General features: G+C 37.9%; 2 protein-coding genes across 2 annotated transcripts in view; one reads left to right on the top strand and one right to left on the bottom strand.

Annotated features, from left to right (window-relative positions):
- Positions 1 to 4,695: 4,695 nt before the first annotated feature.
- Positions 4,696 to 8,597, bottom strand: LOC125804828 (uncharacterized). The gene is made up of 4 exons (XM_049484452.1): positions 8,076 to 8,597; positions 5,856 to 6,934; positions 5,314 to 5,630; positions 4,696 to 5,180 (listed from the first exon to the last, which is right to left on the bottom strand). Exons 1-4 carry the CDS (start codon positions 8,316 to 8,318, stop codon positions 4,825 to 4,827), a joined length of 1,995 nt encoding a protein of 664 aa, XP_049340409.1. The 5' UTR covers positions 8,319 to 8,597; the 3' UTR covers positions 4,696 to 4,824.
- Positions 8,598 to 20,031: 11,434 nt separating this feature from the next.
- The window catches only part of mtnr1ab (melatonin receptor 1A b), a 38,533-nt gene continuing 36,528 nt past the window's right edge, over positions 20,032 to 22,036 (top strand). Inside the window, exon 1 of the mRNA XM_049484453.1 lies at positions 20,032 to 20,431. Within this exon, the coding sequence (XP_049340410.1) occupies positions 20,242 to 20,431 (190 nt within the window). The 5' untranslated portion in view covers positions 20,032 to 20,241. The remainder of the gene's footprint in view (positions 20,432 to 22,036) is intronic.

Below are 22,036 nucleotides of genomic sequence, written 5' to 3'. Positions count from 1 at the left end.
GCACTAATAAGCCAGAGATTGTGTACGGACAGGTTTTCTCTTATCTGAACGCATGACGTGAAACGATAAACCACAGCCTGCCGCGCGAGTCTGACGTCCTGCAGTAGAAATATCCTGTTCACTGTGATCTGATTCCATCTTCCGTCTTGTCTATCAAATGACACACGCAGCTGATAAGCAGAGATGACGACAAAAAGAATGATGGGAATGCCCTTTCCTTACACTCTCACAGACTGGAGGTGGTGGGTGGAGCTTCTGGTAGTGCGTATATACAGTACACGTGCATGCATGCGTGTTTGTGTGTGTGTGTGTGTGTGTGTGTGTGTTTGTGTGTGTGTGTGTGTGTATTTTGTGCAGAACAGAAACATCCTGATGTAGGAAAATCATAGGCAAACAGGGATATAATATAAAAAACAACATATTTATAGATTTATAGTCATTCAATAAAACATATAAACATAATACTTGCTTTTCTTTTTTGTTAGGTTAGGTTATGTTAATCTGAGAAAAGAAAGTCATATTAAATATTGTATAATAATGTGTATATACTGTACATATACAATACTGTTTAAATGTTTGGAAACACGATTCATAGGAATATTGTATTAAATATATTGAAATTAAAGCTTATTAAAGCCATTTTATTTCTATGTTATGCATAATAACCTTTGTACACTTACACATGTCAAAAGTCATGGGATAGCAGTATGTTTAAACATCTTTTTATTACTTTTTGTATCATTAAAAAGAATCGCTGCATTTCAATGGGACAAGATAAGAAATGACTGGGGGGTGCTTAGTTACATATAAATGATAAATGTACAGAAAAGTAGATATTGGTATATAAAAATATACTTCAGTGTTTACAAATAAATATAAATAAATCATTTGTGCTCAAGTCTGTCACTTGTATAATGCAAGGGGTTTAGGACATTAAATACTATTAAATAATAATAATAATAATAATAATAATAATAATAATAATAATAATAATAATTATTATTATTATTATTATTATTATTATTATTATTATAATTACTCAATGAACAAATAGTAAAAAAATACATATGTAATGTTTTTGTTCTGAGCCTAAAAGTCTAAAAGAAACATTGTGATGACTAAAAATTAAACACATACTAATTTAACTTAGGAAACAAAATATTTGCTCAAGTTATATATGAAAATCATTCATATATAAATATAAATATATTTAAATATTTATATTTATATTATATTTTTATTTTAACTTGTAGGTGATGAGTAAGATTATAGGTAAGAATTTGTTAAAGGTAAAGTATTACATACATAATTATTAAATATATTTACTGGTCTGAGGTTTGAATGCTGAACAGTGTGTCTGGCTCTCATTAGCTGTTCAACATATTATTGTTTGGCTGCTTATGATTCGTTTTCAGACTCATCTACAGTGTTATTACTGTCAATTTCCTCATATAAAACTTAATAATTCAGGCTATAATTCAATTTGCAGATCTCACAATTTGAACAGAGCACTCTTTCAATTCACAAAATGAAACATGATTAAAGAGTCTGTATCCAGATAAAAGAACTTTCCCTATCTGTGAAAGCTGTCTGATTTCAAAAAGTCAGTTTTAGTAAATGGAGGCGTGTCGGGATGGGGTTAAATTTACACAGGGTCCAGAGGTATTTATACAGGAGCCTCTCTGTAATTTTATTTTGTTCTGGATCGACCATGTTTGTGTTTTTCCTGCTTCTACTCTGATTGAACTACAGGCTGAATTAACTACAGTTTTTCTCTGACCTCACTGATAATTTTAAATCCCATCCAGATACATATCCCTCTTGTTCCAGGCTTTTTTTACTTCTAGCTTTGGAAAAAAAAAGTTTTTTTGGAAGCTGCTTTGCGTCAAACTTAGTCCTTTGGCACACTTTTCCATCAGAGATCCTCTGCTAAATGCTAAACACTCTCCAAATCCAAATCACATTATTGCTGAAAGTTGGCTTCACCCCAAACTAAAATAAGAATCTGTGTGTTATTCTCTAATTGGAGCTCATGTGAACCCAATGAGTGTAATCATGTCATTACATAATGCAAACATTTGAGTATCAATACCTCTCTCCATCTATCCTGTTTTGCTGATGTCAGAGCTGATGATTGGTGTCACACTCGAGTTGATGGCGATCCAGTTACACATTAAGGGGCCTCTAGGCAAACTGATAAATGTGCATGCTGCAGCTTGCTTTAGGACGTGTTAATGTGTCGTTGCTATCATAACAACAGGAAAAGTACAAAAGGCATGTACCAATTCTCTTAATTAATCATGGGTGTCTTTTGGGCATAACATGAAATAAACCACTTAGAGTGTCACTTGCCATTACCTTTAAGAGTCATTTTGGCAGATTGCTATTTTAAGGGCGCAGCAACCTGGAAGTGTTCACCAATTCTCAGCAGAGGAAACTGAGCTGCTCGTTCACGTTGTGAAGGTGAATGAGCAGCTCAATTACGGGAACATAGTTGTTATTGTATGTTGTATTGTGTTTATTGTGTATGTAAAAGTTGGGTTTGTGCACTGCATATCCTACGTCTTATCTTCTACGTAAAATCTTCAGTGGGGGGGGGGATACGTTTTAAAATCATCAGCGGGGAGATATGTTTTGAAATCATAAATAGGGGGGTAACGTTTTAAAATCTTCAGCGGGGGGAGGGAAGATACGTTTTAAAATCATCAGCAGGGGGTGGGGTGAGTGTTATGTTTTAAAATCGTCAGCGGGGGTGGGGTGAGTGTTACGTTTTAAAATCGGCAGCAGGGGGGGGATATGTTTTTAAATCATAAATGGGGGGGTAACGTTTTAAAATCTTCAGCGGGAGCAGGGAAGATATGTTTTAAAATCATCGGGGGGGGGGGGGGGATACATTTTAAAATCATCAGCGGGGTGGGGTTACAGATAAGTTTTAAAATCGTCAGCGTCCTGTCATTACTTGCCCACCGTGCTCCGCAAACCTGCCAGCTGATTGGCTGTTTCTCCGGAGAGGTAATTTATTAATTTATTTGGGGCTTTGATTTGGCGCCCCCTCTAGTGCAGCGCCCATATGTGTCGCATAGGCTGCATACCCCCCGTTTTGCGCCACTGATCTGAGTAGATATGTTCACAAGCTCCGTTGCTTTAAAACATGCAGGCAAAATAGACAGTTGGTGGGCTGTAAGACTGCATTTGCATTTGCAAATCAGAACATTTTATCACCAGTTGATGAAAAATGATGCAGGCTGTGTTGAATTCACTGTTTGCATTCACCCACCTACTGCTGCTAACAGTAACAACTCAGATTCACACACTATGAATAAGATATAACATAGGACAGCCTATCAAAATAAAATCATTAACATATTGTCACTGTTGAAGAAAGATCTTATATTTAAATGGAAGTCATTGTAAAAAAATATTTAAGCAATATTACACTTGAGGTTCGTGCTATAGCAGGTAATATTGGCACGGCTGTGCTGCTGCTATAGATCAGTTGTAGTTAGTCGTGTGAGTTATTCTGAAAGCTAATGCTCAGTGTTTCTGGAGACACAGTGCTCGTGTGTACACACACACACACACGGCTCTAAAGAGATCAAATGTGTCCTTGTTTCAGTCTTATATAATCACCCAGAGAAAAAAGAGAACGTATCATTACAGTGTATCTCTCTCTGTTTATGCTCATGATGTACATGTTGTTTTGGTCACTCGGTGCGGTTCTAATTAGCTGTAATAATTCTCGGTGCTAATGAGACGCTCTCGTCTGCGCCGTGTCCTTTGAAGTCAGCGCTGGCGTATTTAAGGTGGAAGGAAGCCCGATGTTAATGTGCACTGATAGCAGGGTGAGGGTCCGTGTCAATAACTGTTTGAGGCTGCATTCCTGATGAATTGGCTAATGCAAAAATGTATCGAATTCTTCTTCATTACATTGTCTCCCCCGGCTCTGACTCATTAATCTATTCTGATTCAGATAAGATTATATTTACACTAACTTTCTTTATGTGCCCTTAAGCGTTCTCGGGCAGAGTGGAAAATCTTTGCCGATCCTGCCAAGTGTTAAGTGACGTGGTCATTATCACACAAACACCTGTATGGCCTGGGAATGGAAAAAGCTTTATCTAAGAACAACTGAAATCGAAGACTGCAGGGAGAGAACAGAGCTTTTGCAGGGAGTTAGTAAGAGTCAGTGACTATACCTTGACTTTTTCTTTACTCCTGTATTCCTGTTTACTCCAGGGATGTCGCCATGTTTCCCTTCCCTTAAGTAAACTGTAAAACTGTAATTCTTAAAAACACATTTTTAGACGAATCAGACAAGTCAAACCAGCCCTGAATGTAAATCTACACAGATTCTCTCTTGAAAACTGTTTATATGGGTATGAGTAACAAGGGTGTCAAAAGTATTCACATTCATTACTTAAGTAGAAGTATAGATACTGGAATTTAAAAATACTTTTGTAGAAGTTGAAGTATCACCACAATTTTTTACTTAAGTAAAAGTATAAAAGTACTACTTTTAAAACTACTTAAAGTATAAAAGTAAAAGTAATGGAAGGGGAAAAATGACAGAAGCCTAAGCCGCATTACAGGGGCCTATGGTGCCTATGATGACTAGTTGACTATAAGTACTGAAATGGTGCTAAAAAAGTCAAACTTCAGAGGGATGTTATGGAAATCTTTTATTGCCGTGTGCATTAGCGTAACTTAGCTGCACGTCTCTGAGTACAGCAGATGTAAATCATCAACAAATGTAACCTGAAGATGTTAGAAAACAATCTCTACATCAGAAACTATCAGTGAAGCACAAAAAAACACAACAAAGTGTTACCAAAAATCTTTGTTTAGTCGCAGCAGCAGCTGGTTCTCAAAGTTCTTAGAGCTAGTGCATGCTCTTCTTGGTCTAAAGATCAGCCCTGCAACACTAAACAGTCTTTCACAGGCTGCTGAGGCAGGGAGTGCCGTATTAAGCTTAAGTGATAGATGGCACACAGCTGGGAAGGACTTTAGTACCTCTACTGTGTCTCCTGGGCAGCCCAGGTACGCATCCAATTGCTGGGTTGTTTCAAGAGGACGTGTCTTTTTCAAGGATGAAAAGAAGTCGTCTTCCTCAGATGACTGGGATCCCTCACTAATGTGATTCTCTGCTTGAGAGCCCAAGTGGCTTCTAATGTAGTCAATGCCTGTGGAATAAAAAAAGGAAAAGCGGGACAATTTATATTATATGACAGTATTGTGTGGGTAATTTCAAACTCACTTCATTGTGTCCACAGAAATTACACATATTAAAGTGAAGTTGAAAAGTGAGACACTTACCACATTTTAGGGTATTTTCGTCACTTGTCCAGCAGGTCTTAAACTTGGGAACAAGAATGGCTGCAGCGATGAGCTCTGGATCTGCAAGCATCTCTCTGAAGCGTTTTTCAAGGCCTGAAAGCAGTGCATCAATCAAAGGCTCACAGAACTTGGTGGTGAGGCGAAGTTGCTGGAGCTTGGTCTTTAGCAGAGTTATGGTGGGGATCAACCATCCCATCTGCACACTGGTTTCTCCCTGAAGAACATCAAGTGCCTTTGCAACTGGGCTCATTGTCTTCGCATATTCTGCAAGAAATGCAAGTTCCACTGGAGTAAACCTGTACAAAGCAGAAAAGAACACACAACATGGAAGATAAATATAAATAAAAAATACTGTGATCTAAGAATTTTGTAAATTATTTTTATGAATGCTAATAATAATTCATAGTCAATATGTGGACTGTATATTGGCATACATGTGTTCTACAGCATTTAAAGCATATAACTGCCTTAACTATCATTAATCACTTTGTTAACTGAAAGGCAGAAAAACACACACTTACTTAGGTGTATCTAGTTCATTGCAGACAGCTGCAAGGGCTCCATCACCTTGTTCTCTTGTTATTCTCACTATTCTTTCTACGGCTGAGAAGAGTGAATTCCATCTTGTAGCAACAGGTCTTATGAGTTGGAGTTTGCAGTGGTCTTCAATTACTTCAGATGCGGTGGTTGATCTTGAACTTTTGTTCCACAGGCTAGAGCATTTGGCAAATGTGGACCTTGACACACGCTTGTACAATGGGTTGACCTCTGCCTTTAAAGCATCAACTGTGGACACCAAATTTAAAAGGTGGCAAGCGCAGCGATGGTGCTTGGGTAGCTGGAATTCCAAGTAGTCATCTTCATCCAACAGGGCTCCGGCATCAACAAATTCAACACCCTCAAATCTTTCCTCCTCTTCATCGTAATCATCATTTTGGCCATCATCATCCTCTTCTCCATCACCCTCTCCTACAGATTCAGTATTGTTGTTCTCTTCAGTCTGCCCATAAACTCTGAAGGCTTTCAGGAAGTTTGATCCATTGTCAGTTGTAGTGCGAACAATCTTTTCTCTGATACTGAATTCTGTGTGAATATCATTTAGGACACCAGCCAGAGCAGAAAAAGTATGTGACCCTTTAAGTTGCTTGCATGCCAGGGCAGCGCAGGATCTCTGCAAGGTTTTGGGGTCAAACCAGTGTGCAGTGACACCAATGAAACTGCGACGGTGTGCCGTCCAGCAGTCAGTTGTCGTTGCTATGAACTCAATTTCACTAAGGGCAGCTTTCAGTTTTCTTTTCATTTCAACTGAGGCTTTTGTGACTTTGTTCACAACAGTATTGCGTGTCATGACATTTGTATTTGGCTGAAGATGTTGCACTAGATCAATGAAGCCCTGTTGCTGAACAGTGTGTGGTGGGTGCAAGCCTTGGACAATGAATTTGAGGACTGCTTTATCCACACTTTCCTGGGACACTCTTCGAGTCTCCCACAGCTTGGTTTGTTTGGAGGGTGGGGCTAAAGAGCCTTCAGTGGATGATCTCCTTTTGAGAGATGCTGAAGTAAGTTGGATGTACCTATTTAGATGAGTGGGGTGTATCTTCTGTGAAGAAAATAAATGCACAGACATTCATATTATTTCTCTCAAACCACAAGCTTAGACTTTACTATTTACCTGTATACACTGTCACACACAGACAGTATCATACCTGTCCTTACTACATGCTTTACTAACCAGATGTAGACTGTAGCTTTGCACAATGAACTTACAAATATTGTATATAGCAATACTATACAGTACCAGCCAAGGTTTGGATACAATTAAATAAAAAAAACTACATTTGTTGCAGATTAATACTGAAGCCATCCAATTTATGGCATATAAACTTATGCAGTAAACAAAACAAAAAAATTGTTACAGAATACATTTTATAAAGTAGAAGGTTTTGCTTTGATCCCAGTGTTGCCTACTCTAAACGTTTTCTTAGCTAGCCTAGAACCTAGAATGGTTCTGTAAGTATGTCCCAAACGCACACCTAGCTAAAAGTGTTTAATACAGGTCCAGAAATAAAAAAAATCCATCCAAGGATTAGGCTCCAGAGCCAGCCAGGCGATTGGAGCAAAATCCTGGGATGGATTTTTACTTTTTCTTGACCTAGATTACCCACCTCTACACCTAAACTCAAATGAACTTGCAACACTGAATCATATCTAGATGGGATTAGTTTCTCAGAGGGTCCTGGGGTAATTTTCTCTTTTATGGGGGGTCCTCTGTGATTTTATTTCATGGATGTGTTTTTCTCAGATGTCCTCAGAGAAAATTACAGGCTGAATTAATCACTGTTTTTCGTAAAACTCTGTGGAACACCTCACGTTTAATAAAATAGCTATTTGTCCACTCACTGCCACGGACCGTAATTACACTTTGGGCGCGCGTTTCCACGGAGATACACGTAAACAAATCTCCGAGTGGAAAACGGAGGGGCTAAAACTCACTGTTTCTCCTGTTTTTTTTTCAATTGTAGTCCATGTTTGAGAGTTTTATCACCGAGTAGAAGTGTGAAACTTTTCTTTCACAGACGTCCCCCTGAGAAACTAATCCCGTTCGAAAAGGGTTTAATAGCCTAGACTTAGCAAGCAAACCTTGGCATGTATTTGGCATGTACCAAGCCATAGAACCATTGCAAATTCACCATTAGTGCATCAGTAGGTTAATACAATATATTGTAGTAATATCAGCTTACCTCAATATGCTTTTTCAGATTAGATGGAGAATTCTTGAAAGCCAGTAGTTCGTGGTGCTTGGGTGTGCAGAGCTTGCAGCGCATTCGAAAAGAGTTATTTTTGCTTCCAATCATTCCAAAAAATTCTTCCAGGTATGGCCAGGGATGTGGGTTTGGCTGGTCTTCCGCAGAGCTACTAGCTGCAGCTGGAGATGATGCATAATTAGGGACTTTCTCGCTGGTGTTCAGTTTAGAGTGAGACATCTCCTTGAGTCTCTTCTATAGGCTAGGCTACACTCCTCTGTTGAGTTCTTGTGGAGTTTGACGTGACGTGCAAATAAAAACCAATAGACGATCTTTTATGTTTATACTTGTTATCCAATCACAAGCTTTCCTGATGGCGCGATTTGTGTTTTTTTTTATGTTGACCAGCCGGGCCAAATCAAGCCGAAATAAAGAGTAACGAGGCTATTTTTAAAATTTTAAGAAGTAGAAAGTACCGATAACTCTGTAAAAAAGTAAGGAGTAAAAGTAAAAAGTAATCTGAAAAATAATTACTCCACTAAAGTAGAAATACCCAAAATTTCTACTTAAGTAAGGTAACGAAGTATTTCTACTTCGTTACTTGACACCTCTGATGAGTAAAGCGCTTCCATTTTTTTTTTTAGAGTAAGCTTAGATCTCCAGATTTCCACTAAAGCTGGAGCATAAGCATTAGTGGCTTACCGCTAACCGTAGCTTGTTTTAACACAGTAAACACACAGACTACAGTCCGATATACTCACCTCTTAAAGGTTAAATGGCTAGCACGGTTAGTGGGTAATGCTAATACTGCTCCAGTAGTACTAGCCAGGGTCAACAGCAGACAGGTCAATAATACTCACCGCTGAACAGCCAAATGGCTAGCACGGTTTGGCGGGTAATGTTAATGCTGCTCCAGCAGTGCTAGCTGGGGTCAGCAGCAGACTACTGGCCGATAATACTAAGCTCTGAACGGCCAAAAAGCTAGCGTTTTGCGGGTAATGCTAATGCTGCTCCAGCAGTGCTAACCGAGGTTAGCAGCAGACTACTGGACAATAATCCTCACCTCTGAACGGCCAAATGGCTAGCACGTTTAGCGGGTAAAGCTAATGCTACTCCAGCAGTGATTTATTTTTGGGAGCAGAAACAAATTAGCATTAACCCCCCCACTGTACAAACAAACAAAAAAAAAACACAAACAAAAGGGTGTTATCTTACACCCTATGCAAGGCGTGTCATGATGTTCATTGCTATCTAATATCTAGTCAACAGTCTATTGTACCTGTATCATTTATAAACATCAATGGTGCTTAAAATATAATCTACACTGATGGGCATGGTGGTCTGGAAATAAGGTGTGTTTAGGTACATTTTTGTAGTATTGCTGTCTTGGCATTGGAAAATACAGGCGCAACACTGGCTGAAAAAGTCTAGACAGATTTTAAGGCCAATAGCAAGGCCAATTGTGCTCTCTCAGGGCTCCAGCAGCTAATGGCAAGCTGCATTACTGGGATTCGAACCAGTGATCTCCCAATCACGGTGGCAGTGCTTTAGACCACTGGACAAATCGATGCTTACCATTGGCCCCTGTTTACTTCTTTATTTGTGTTGAACAAAGTTTCTTGTTTGCTCTATGCCTATACTTTAGGACTTAATAATCGTTGCAGGCTTAATTTGTAATCTAATTATGATATATTGCTTTAATGGGAGGAAAATTGGATCTCTGAAATGGTGCTGTCATGAGAAATGTCTGTTGACTTTGGAACAGTGTACACATTGTTTTTGATGTAAAGAAGACAGCTGAAAATAATTTAATATTATAGTGTATAGAGATAGTTTTCTATGTAAGAAATCTTCTCACTTTTTGCTTTCTCTCCTCCGGTTTTATTGTGTTAAATCCTATAAAATATTATAGTTGTAATTTAGTCTGTACTACTTTAACTGTAAATCAAAAAGGAAAAAAAAAACAGATCACTGATGTTACACACAGTTTACACACATGACTGACAAAGCCTGACTCTCTCCCTGTTTTAATTATAGATATCATATCTCATTGCTACGGTATGTATGATTATGTAATGTGCTGTTGTTTTGCTCCTGTTGTTGTCGTCTCTCCACATGAGAAATGAACAAACAGAAGAGCATCAAAGGCAGTAAAGTAGGCCTCCACCAGGATAAGCAACGAGAACAAATCAATCAGACGGAGTCAAAAGGTCACGAGAGACGAGAGGAAGTCAACGTGTTCAATACTCCCTCGCATTGCAGTCTGCAGACCTGTAATAATAATAGATACTCATGAATGTCAGGCTAATAAAAGTTTCAGCCATATTGTCACTGAGAGACTTTAGAATTCAAAGCTGTGATGCGTTTGAAGTGAAGTTTCTAAAGGAAATCTGTGCTGCCTGCGGCTTTTAGCTATCTATTTATTCGAGGGAAACTGGCAGGGTAAGACATCTTCAAATGCCTAATGCTGGAGAAGAACTAAATTCCAAAAAAAGTTAACGTGGGGCTGAATTTCCAGAATATTGGAGCGCATTACAGTGTGACAAATACATTTGGCAGTGTGTGCAAATGGACAACGGCACAGTGGAGAGGATTATTTTAAGGGCCTTTCTATATTCAGTGCTGGGATGTAGACGTCACTGCCTAAGAGGCTATTAAATACAATGCAATCTATAAGTAAACTCATAATTGGAGAGTGGCACAGCCTTAGCTGTTCTGGCTCTGTGCCATCTGATTTAAAATGAAACAATGGCTATAAGATTAAAGCAGGGTGTCTGTAACTTAAATTATTTAAATCTACAGACGCAGCTCTGGACAAAATTAAGAGAGCACTTCAGTTTCTATGAGCCATTTGGAGGCTCCCCCTTATTCTGACCTCACAATGAGGAAACACCATGGCACCACTTCTTACCCGTCAACCCCCATCAAAGCCCCACCCACTACATCATTTGATAAAACCCCATTTCGGTCATTATGGTTGAGAACCTTAAAAATAGAAAATACATATCAGAATTAGCCAGCAGACTTCGTCTGAGGGAGGGATCTGTACCTACTGTCTGTTGCAAGTCAGCAGATGAGGGAGATTAAGTCCTTTTAAATAATGAGTTTTTAAAGATGCCACTTCAGTTTCTGAATCAGTTTCTCTGATTTTGCTCCTTATAGGTATATATTTGAGTAAAATGAAAATTGTTGTTTTATTCTTTAAACTAGGGACAACATTTCTCCCAAATTCCAAATACAAATATTGTCATTCAGAGCATTTATTTGCAAAAAAATGAGAAATGGCTGAAATAATGAAAAAGATGCAGAGCTTTCAGATCTCAAATAATGCAAAAAAAAAAAACCAAGTGTATATTCATAAAGTGGTTTTAAAGTGGTGTTTTTTAATCACAGTTTTTCTGCGTCTTGGCATGTTCTCCTTCACCAGTCTTTCACACTGCTTTTGGATAACCTTCTGGTGCAAAATTCAAGCAGTTCAGTTTGGTTTGATGGCTTGTGATCATCCATCTTCCTCTTGATGATATTCCAGCACACACACACACTCTCTCTTCCCAGGGTAAGTATTTGAATGGCTGGCTGCTCTATCATTCCTTGGCCAGCATTCTGATGCCGCTTTGTTAATTTATGCAAAAGACGGATAAATAAAGTTCTAGGCTTGATCCTACATTCAGCCATAAAGATGCTTTAGCTTTTAGCTTAACTAAAGTTATAAAAACTATATTTATATTTTAAGCAAGAAAACTGATTGGCTGGTTAGTCAGAGCCCCGACAGACTTGAGTTAGCACCAAATTTGTCAGAAATCATCCTTTATAAGGTGAGTAAACTGAGTGAACTTATGGCAACACCATCATATTAATACATTTCTTCGTAAAGTCAGAGTAGGACAGAGTAGTAGATCAAATTTCCAAGTACAGATATTTGGCTCAAACTGGACATGAGTGCAGAACACTTAAAAATTTACTACTATGATTCGTTACCAGCTGTTCTTACACTCTCTGGGCATTATAATGCACTTTAGGAGAGGCAGAGGCTTAGACCATGTCCAATGATCTAGGACAGGGGTGTCCAAACTTTTTTTGTTGGGGGCCAGAAGGAGAAATATATTTGAAGTCACGGGCCACAGACTCTATAATAAAACAAATAATGAAATATACCACTTTAAATAATAAATTTTCCTGATTACTTTCATTTACACATAATTTTACTTGACTTACTATCTTTATCTATCTTTGACAGTATTGTGTAGACTAAGATTCATTTCATGATGTCTCTTAATATTTGACTCCTTAATTACGACAACTTTTAGACTCTTTGGCCCGTTTTTCTGTGCTACAACTGCGCACTCTCTCCGCTTTTAGACTCTTTGGCCTATTTTTCTGTGCTACAACTGCGCACTCTCTCCGCTTTTAGACTCATTTGCCTGTTTTTCTGCGCTACAACTGCGCACTCTCTCCGCTTTTAGACTCGTTTGCCCGTTTTTCTGCGCTAAAACTGCGCACCCACTCCGCTTTTAGACTCTTTGGTCCGTTTTTCTGCGCTACAACTGTGCACCCTCTCCGCTTTTAGACTCTTTGGCCCGTTTTTCTGCGCTACAACTGCGCACTCTCTCTGCATTTAGACTCTTTGGCCTGTTTTTCTGCACTACAACTGTGCACTCTCTCCGCTATTAGACTCGTTTGCCCGTTTTTCTGCGCTAAAACTGCGCACCCACTCCGCTTTTAGACTCTTTGGCCAGTTTTTCTGCGCTTCAACTTCACTCTCTCCGCTTTTAGACTCTTTGGCCCGTTTCTGACACCTAGCGTTCAAACTTTGAATCTCACATTATAAAAACCTGCTTAACAGCGGGCCAACTTTCATTCTATTTCTAAAATACCTCGCGGGCCGCTCCAAAAAAGGAAACGGGCCGCAAATGGCCCGCGGGCCGTAGTTTCGACACCCCTGATTAAGGAGATAGACAATGTTTAATACTTAAAATAATTATTAATTTAGTTGAAAAATTGAGTAGAAATTTTTCATTTATAAAGTATGAGTCAAAAAGTTTGGACACACCTTTTTTGACACTTTTTTTTAACCTACATTCTAAATGAATACTGAAGTCATCTAGACTGTGAATAAACACATAAGGAATCATGTAGTAACTTTAAAGTGTTAAACAAACAAAAATACTCTGTGAAGAAGCATTTGGGTGCTCTTATCTGGGAGCTGTTAACTTGTGGTGGTTAACGTTGTGATGCTGGTAACTCTGATTAACTTATCCTGTACAACAGAGGGAACTCCCTTACTGTCTTTCTTTCCTCGGCTGCTCCTGATGAGAGCCAGTTCCATCATAACAGATTCACCGGATTGACTAATTTTCATTTCTATAATAATTCTGTTCTTTACTTAAAGTGAGTAGTTGAGTAGTTCTTGCCAATAATCTCTATAATCTCCCGGAATTTAGAAGAGTGCCCCAAGAGTGCACTGCACACAAACGCGCTCACAGGCCACAGACTTTTTTTTCTCTAATCATGTGTGGGAAGGAGAGAGAGAAAACAGAGAGGGCTCTGGTTGGCCTGTTCTCTGCAAAGAGTCTGTGAGACAGCCAATCAGTTTTTAGTGTGGGCGAAATCAACTTTTGCAACTTGGGATGTCTGAACACGGCTCTTGACAAGTTAAGCTTGACTGTTAACTGAAAGCCATTCCAGGTGACTCTACCTTTCAGCGTAAACATGCATACTTACTTAGTTATGTTAAAACTATATTGCTTCTTTTGAGTTTAGAAGGTATTACGTTCAATTTATATAAAAATATGGATTAAATCTCATAATTAACCCTCACTGTCTCTTTCACCTCCCATCTCTCTGTCTCTCTCTTTCCCTCACACACACACACACACACACACTCTCCGTTGCAGCTTCTGTGAGGCATAATCTTGCCTGCCTGAATTCCCCTGTTTATTTGTTTAAATTCATGTTTAACAGTAGAAGTTACGCAATTTGAGCTGCAATTTCCTCATTAATATAAAAAAAACTGGTCTGTTGTGCGATTAATTACATCAGTACATTTGAGAAGTATTTTTTCAGCATAACCCAGTACTGCAGTACTGAGAGGGGCGTGTCCATTCCAATATATATTGTGACTGCAGCCTCAGTGTTCAGGATTCATGGTTCAGGATTTAGAAATCCTTCACTAGCATGACCTCTGAGGATAAAACACTAGACCACAAGATAAAACACTAAACGCTAAGGATCAGAAATGCCAAAAAAACATGCAAACATGTAGAACAGTCTGGAAAGATGAGGCAAAGATTAACTTCTATGTAATGAGGAAGAAGTTGAGAAAAATAACCTGCTCATGCCACCTCATAACTACTTTATGTGTAAACCATGCTGGAACTGGTACGCCTGGCTGCTACTGAAACCGGATCACTGACTTCACAGATAAATCACTTTAAGAGCTCAGATTTCAACAAACACTGAATGCAGTTTCAGCCGTTCTGACCTAAAACAGTGATATTGTCTAATACAGAGTTTTTCTGGCTATAAAGTGCAATGTTCTTGATGTCCTCCAGTCCGTCACCCAAAGTGAACTTTTCTCAGCATGAATTTCACTAAGTGAGTCACAGCTGAAGGCAAAACAGCCGCAAGCAGAGACTGAAAATGGTTGCATTACAGGCCTGGCAGACCATCATCATGGGAACATACCCAGAATCTGGTGATGTCAGCATATTGCACATTTTAGTGAGTCAGACATTAAGATTATGCTGATTTATCCAATTATTTATAGCCATATGAAATTAAAAATAGATTAAATACTCTTACTTAAACTGATATTTTAATTTGACAGACTAAAGTTCAGAATCCAAATAGTCAGAATAGCCTCTACTGTCCATGTTCTTACACTGCACTGTAACTCTAGTATAAGTATAAATATACTTAAGAGCATTAAAAGTAAGCATTTTCAATTAAATATACTTCATGAAAATACACATTAAATATGCTTTCTCTGTATTTCCATGAAATGTATTTTAAAGCAATATAGTTTAATATTACACTTTTTCAATGATAGAATATATATATGTATATATATACATATATATGTATATATATATATATATATATATATATATATATATATATATATATGTACATATATATGTACATATATACTTATATACTTATATACATATACATATATACACATACACATATACACACATATATATATATATATATATATATATATATATATATATATATATATATATATATATATATATATATATATTACATACTGCTTAAAGTGCATTTTAGTGTATTTTTCCCCTGTAGCATTAAGGTATACACAATATGTGAATCAATATGCAAAGTAGTACATTTACAATATACCTCAAGTGTATTAACAAAAAAAGGTGTTTAAAAAACACACATACTTAAATCTACTTAAGTTCTCAGAATTATATGAAAAAAGCACTCAAAGGCACAATTTAATGCTTTTATGTTGTGTTTAAATACAACTAAAATTGTTTAAGTTGCCATAAGTTAGTACACGTCCAAAATAGTACATTTAGTATGTATTTAAGTACATATTTTAATAAAAAAAAAAAGAATGTACTTTTTTCAAGTTAAATATGTTTAAAAATATATACTTAGATACACTTTTTGTTTTTAAGGGAAGGCTTATCTCTAAATGTATCTCTGGTATGAGCGAGAGATACTGTAGGCCTTGTACTCACTGGAACACGCTTTCAATATACACCACCAAGGACTTTTTGAAGTATAAATGCCCAGCTCCAACAGTACACACACACACACACACACACACACACACTCATACAAAACCGGCCTACAAATGCTGAACTGCAATGTCAAGCTCAGAATGCCTGAGGCTAACAGTTACATAACGAAACAGGTGCTAATGATATGGAACACATCCAAGCCAAACATTACAGTGGAGGCACTCACAACCTTTAAATTGATGTTGATACACTGAAAGAGGCTAATGCAATAAATTAACGTGACAAGGGATGATTGATGATTATTTTTTTCCTGGTCTAGATCATCTTCAGCTGCCTTATCTGTCAGTTTTGTAAATTAAATTATTAAAGTGTCTAAGAACTGGAGTAGGATTTTAAAAGTATAAAAAAATAATATGATTATGAGAAAAGTAGCACAGAATGTTGTATGTTAAATAGTAAATATCTAACTGAAAATCTAAGTTTACATTTTTTTATCCCCAATATAAAAGGCCAATTACCCAACCCACTCATTAGGACTAGTAATGCCCCAACACCAGGAGGGTGAAGACTAGCACATGCCTCCTCCCACACATGTGAAGTCAGACACTGACTCCACTTTTCAAACTGCTGCGGATGCAGATTTACTGAGTAGCAGCACAGCGCATTCGCATTCACAGCGACTCGGTTCCGATACATCAGCTCACAGACGCCTAGGAGTGATGTGAAGAGAGAGCAACATCTACCCACAGGGCTGGAGTGGAGCTCCTACAATGCCTTTTTATTGCATATAAGTTCAAGTATATGTTGGTAAGTTACCAGAACACCCTTCACTTAAAACATGTTTCATTCAAATTTAAATCAGATAACCATCTAATCTACTGCGAAGTTGGGGCTGTGCTGTCAGATGAATAGAGAATGCATACGTAGTTGAATGAAAATGAATGGAAGAATAATATTAGATAAGGGACAGATAAGTGTCAAAATTATTTTTTTCGTCCAACCGGCCCAAACTCGAGATTGACATGAGTCGGCCCATCGGGAATCCTCCCGAATCTCCCGATTAGCCACTCCGGGCCTGTCTACCCACCTCAAGAGAGCAAGGCCAATTGTGCTCTCTCGGGGCTCCGGTAGCTGATAGCACACTACATGAACAGGATTTTACCTGGCGATAGAAATTTTAAAAGTAAGATCTCACTCTGCTCATTTAAATACAGTGTTTCTAAGTGTCACACAACTGACAAATGTATAATGCATTTTTAACCCCCCCCCCCCCATGGCATGGTGTCGCCCTCAGGCAACAAACCACTTTTTTGATTATAATACTATCCTATAAAGTATTTAACACTCAAAGGAAACTTATTTTAAAAGCCTATTTCAAAGCCTATGTTAGCTGTTTTGTTTTTTCATTTACCTCCGAAAACAGGTTTTTTATTTGTTTTATATTTGTAAATCACAAGGCAGTCATACTAAAGCAGTGGTTCTCGGTCAAGTTTTTTTTTTATTGATATAATAGGGACCCGCAATCTTCCTAAAATAGTGGTCTGATTTTTTATTTCCAACAAATACAATTGCCCATTATACTAATATATGATATTATTATATTATTGGCAAAGAAGATAAAGAAAGAATAACCCTTTTTTTCTTGAAAAGCAAAGAGCTCTATATTGTAAAAGCTGTAGAAATCCTCACTTGATTCAATACAGGCATTAGACGAGCAATTGATTAATTCAGCATTGATTCCCTGGGCAAGGCTTCGCTCACACATGCAGCAAACCCCCACATGCATGGTAAGTGATCAAAAAGATGTGTTGTAACAAGAGTGTAACATGCCAAACCTGAGCCTAAAGGGACAATAAGCGCATTAACACATTTGTAGAAACATAGCACAAGTACAACACATGAATTTAACATGAAATAGCCCTTCAAGCAACTACCCAGAGTTCTTTGTGGGTACAAACTGAATAAACACACTCCTAACTAGTGGCAGATGCCACTGTGCTGTTGCTTAAACATGGTCTATCTAGGGATGCATACCATGTCCATCTATTTATCAATTTCTTTATTTAATTCTAAATATAGACAGGGTACGAGTCTACTGCAATTTACCACAGAAAATAATTCCCTCACACCTAAAAGACAATTAAGCATGTCCAATTTGCCTACCGTGTGTAGGTGCTCTGGTGTACTGGTGCTCTTATCTGAGGTGTTATTAACTTGTGGTTTCTGAGGCTGGTAACTCTCTAACTGTAACTGATGAACTTTTCCTGTTCAACAGAGGGAACCTTTGCTCTTTCTTTCCTAAGGCGATCCTGATAAGATACATAACATTCATCATAACATTTTTTCTTTATTTAGTTGAGTAGTTCTAGCCATAATCTGGATTAGAACATTATTCAAATAGAGCTATTCACTGTATACCTGTAACTCTACCTCTTCACAACTTTGCAACTGATGCTCTCAAACACATTAAGAGGCAAGAAATTCAAGTAAGTAATTAACTCTTGACAAGTTCAGCACAGCTGTTAACTGAAAGCCTGAATTCCAGGTGACTCTACCTCATAAAGGTGACTGAGAGAACGCTAAGAACTGTCATGATCTGGCAGGACTGGAAGACAATGCAAAAACGGTCAGAATTTAATGACATACCAATACTAAGAGAGTCCAGGGTGAAAACACAGGCAAAGAGCAACATAGGGCAGGCAAAAAGGCAAATTGAGGTACACTGAAAAATGGCCATAGACAAAGGTGCAATCAGAACAGAAAACAATACTCAGCAATGAGAAAGCGGATAGGTAGGGCTAATTACATTGATTACTTCCTGAATGTGCTGCGTACAGAATCATGTGATCAGGTGAGCAAGTCTAGTCCATGTGTGGTGCATTTTGGGTATTGTAGTCCGGTGACTGAAGAGTGCAGAAAAAGGTCTGAGTGCGAGAGAGACAAGAGACTTAATAAGAACATATTCTGGTTGGTTTATCACATTTTTGTTTGCATAATAATAATAATAATAATAATACCCTATTTTGTCATACACTCTAAAAAACAGAGGTACGATATGAGTACTTTTTTGTACTCGAAGGTACATTCTTTATAATTGTACCCTCAAAGGTACAATACTGGTCTTTACGGGGTCAGATTTGTTCCCTCTGAAGTACAAAGTCATTTCTAACAGCAATAAGTACAAATTTGTACCATTTAACCAGCCCAAAGGTACATTCAGTATTCTGCATCACTGTACTAATGAACAATATATATTTAAATTGCACATTTTTTATTTGAAAGCCAGACAATTTTGTATCATCAAGTTTTTGAGCCATATTTAGTTGATGATAATGTTTATAATCTTTATAATCTTTACTGCCACAAAAACCATGGGTACAAAAAAGGACTTTCACTGAAAGGTACTTTTTTGTGCCTCAATATAAGGTACAGCCCCAGCGACAAGCTTTGTACTCTTTTAAGTACAAATCTGTACTTATATTTCTTAGAGTGTAGTTTCGATGACTTAGGTATTAATCACACCAATAAAAAAACAGTAATAATAAAATAGAAGTCTAAGTATATTTTAATATTTAATAGAACAGAATGAAATAAATAGAAACACAAGCAGAAAGTATTGTAATTATTATTATTATTATTATTATTATTATTATTATTATTATTATTATTATTATTATTATTATTATTATAAAGCTAAAGCTTATAATAAAGATACAGATTTATTACCTGTAAGCTGGCTCCTTGACACTGCCCATTACATAACATTACATTTAGCAGACACTTTTTACCAAAGCGACTTACAAATAATAATAATGTACATTCAGCAACAGAGGACATAAAAGTTCAATGAAAAAAAAAAAACAACAACAAAAAAACTGTGCATGTCTGATAGCATGAGTGTCTCCCATTCTGGTGTAAACAAGGTGCAGAACTGCTATTATAATATAGAAAAACGCTATTATTCCTCAAGTTTTGAGCAATTCAGTGCCCAATTTCTCACAGAACTGCATGAATGAAGTTATTTGGACTCCAATAAATGATGAATTGGTGCAAAAGACTGAATGAGCACGTGCTAAAGCGGTGTGCATGTGAATAAGCGCGTGCGCGCGTGTGTGTGTGAATGGGTTTGGAATGGGATAAACAGCAGCAGGGCGGTGCACCTCCGCTGAGGGGCGCTGTTCCCGCAGAGTCCGGGCTCCGCGCGCGCTGTGGAGAACTTAAGTTGCGCGCGAGGATCATCATCACACAGCTCCGAAACCTGCTGCTGCTGCCGCTGCTGCTGCAGGTACAAAGCTATAAAAGCGCGCGGCCGCACATGTCCGCGCTCAGCTGCGCGCGCCCAGGTGGTGCATGGAGTCCGACCATGAAGGCTGAGAAGTTCTGCTGCCGCCCGCTGGAGCCCGGACCGGTGACCGACTCGGAGGACTGAGGAAAGCGCGGGTAAAATGAAAATTAATGGCAGCAGCTTAACGAACACTTCTGCTTCTCTCGCGCCGTCCGAGCTCAGCCTCGCGCGCCCTCCGTGGGTTTCCACAACTTTGGGGAGCGTGCTGATCTTCACCATCATTGTGGACATTCTGGGCAACCTGCTGGTCATCTTCTCCGTCTACAGAAATAAGAAGCTGAGGAACGCAGGTAAGTCCAGATTGGAAATGTTGGGGAAAAAAAAATCTTATTAATAAGATATATAATAAGATTACCCGATGGAAACGCGCGCATTACGCGTTTGGGGGCGTGATGATTTAACAGCACCAGACAGCACTTAAACATTCTTTAAAACGTTTAAACTTGTTTTATATAGTACTGTAGAACCTTCAACATCCACCTGCAGATCTCTGCTGAGGGGAAAATGTTGGTAATATCTTTATTTACAGTTATAAACCCAGTTTTTTTATAAGCTCGGAGTTTACGAGTTGAATTAACGTTCTTTAAACATGCACAGTTGATTCAACGTCATAATAAAGTTGAACCAGTGTTGAATTTTAATTCGAAAGATGAATCAATCTCTTACTTTTCAGCATTTAATAAACCATCTTATCAGTTATGTTCCCTTTCCATTCTACTCTGTACACTTTCAAAAAGTACGAGTTGGGGCGTGTCAATTAAATTAAATTAAATGACGCTGATTAACATCCCTTTAACCAGCATTGAAACGTTCTTTCAACATTTAAACTTGTTCTATGTAGCACTGTAGAACCTTCAATATCCACCTGCTGTTGAAAAAAAGTGCTTTTCCAGAGTAAAGCAGGTCAGATCTCTGCTCTGAGGGAAATGTTGGTAATATCTTGTGAATAAGATTCATTCAGAGTAATAAACTCAGATTTACCAGTGGAAAACTTGAGTTTATAAGCTCAGACTCAAACAAGTTGAAATGTTTAAAGGATGTTTAAATGCTGACTGGCTGCTCTAGAAACTTCAACATCCACCTGCTGCTGAAAAAAAGTGATTTTCCAGATTAAAGCAGGTCAGATCTCTGCTGAGAGGGAAATGTTGGTAATATCTTATGAATGAGGTTCATTCAGAGTGATAAACATGGAAAAACTTGGGTTCATACGCACCGATTTTACTAGCTGGGGGCGTGTCAATTACAGTAAATGAAATGACCTGATTAATAGCACTTAAACCAGCATTTAAACGTTCTTTAAACATTTAAACTTCTTCTATATTGTAATGTTGAACCTATAACATCCACCTGCTGCTGAAACAAGTGCTTTTCCAGATTAAAACAGGTCAGATCTCTGCTGAGAGGAAAAGGCTGGTATTTTCTTATGAATAAGATTCATTCAGAGTGATAAACTTTAGGGTGATTTACCAGTGGGAAAGTCAGTTTTTTTTATAAGCTCTGACTTTACGAGTTAGGGTTGTGTCAATTAAAGTAAATTGAGCACCCATCTAGCATTTAAACATTCTTTAAACATGCACAGCTGATTTAACACCATAATGAGGTTGAATCAATGTTGAATTTTAATTCAAAACTGGTTTGAAAAGCATTTAATAAACCATCTTATCAGTTCCCTTTCCATTCTACTCTGTACACTTTCAAAAAGTAAAGTTTCTCAAGGGTTAGGTAGCCTAAAGACATTGGTTCCATAGACTGTAGAACCGTCAACATCCAAAATCCACCTGCAGCTGAAAAGCTTCACCAGATTAAAGCAGGTCAGATCTCTTCTGAGGGGGACAATTAGGTAATATCTTATGAATAAGATTTGCTATCAACTCAGATTTAATTTAGGTTTTTTA

This window comes from Astyanax mexicanus, chromosome 10 (genome assembly GCF_023375975.1).
Source record: "Astyanax mexicanus isolate ESR-SI-001 chromosome 10, AstMex3_surface, whole genome shotgun sequence".
NCBI classification, from domain to species: Eukaryota; Metazoa; Chordata; class Actinopteri; order Characiformes; family Acestrorhamphidae; genus Astyanax; species Astyanax mexicanus.
Note: the sequence above shows the minus strand (reverse complement) of the source record. Positions and strands in the feature narration are given on the sequence as shown.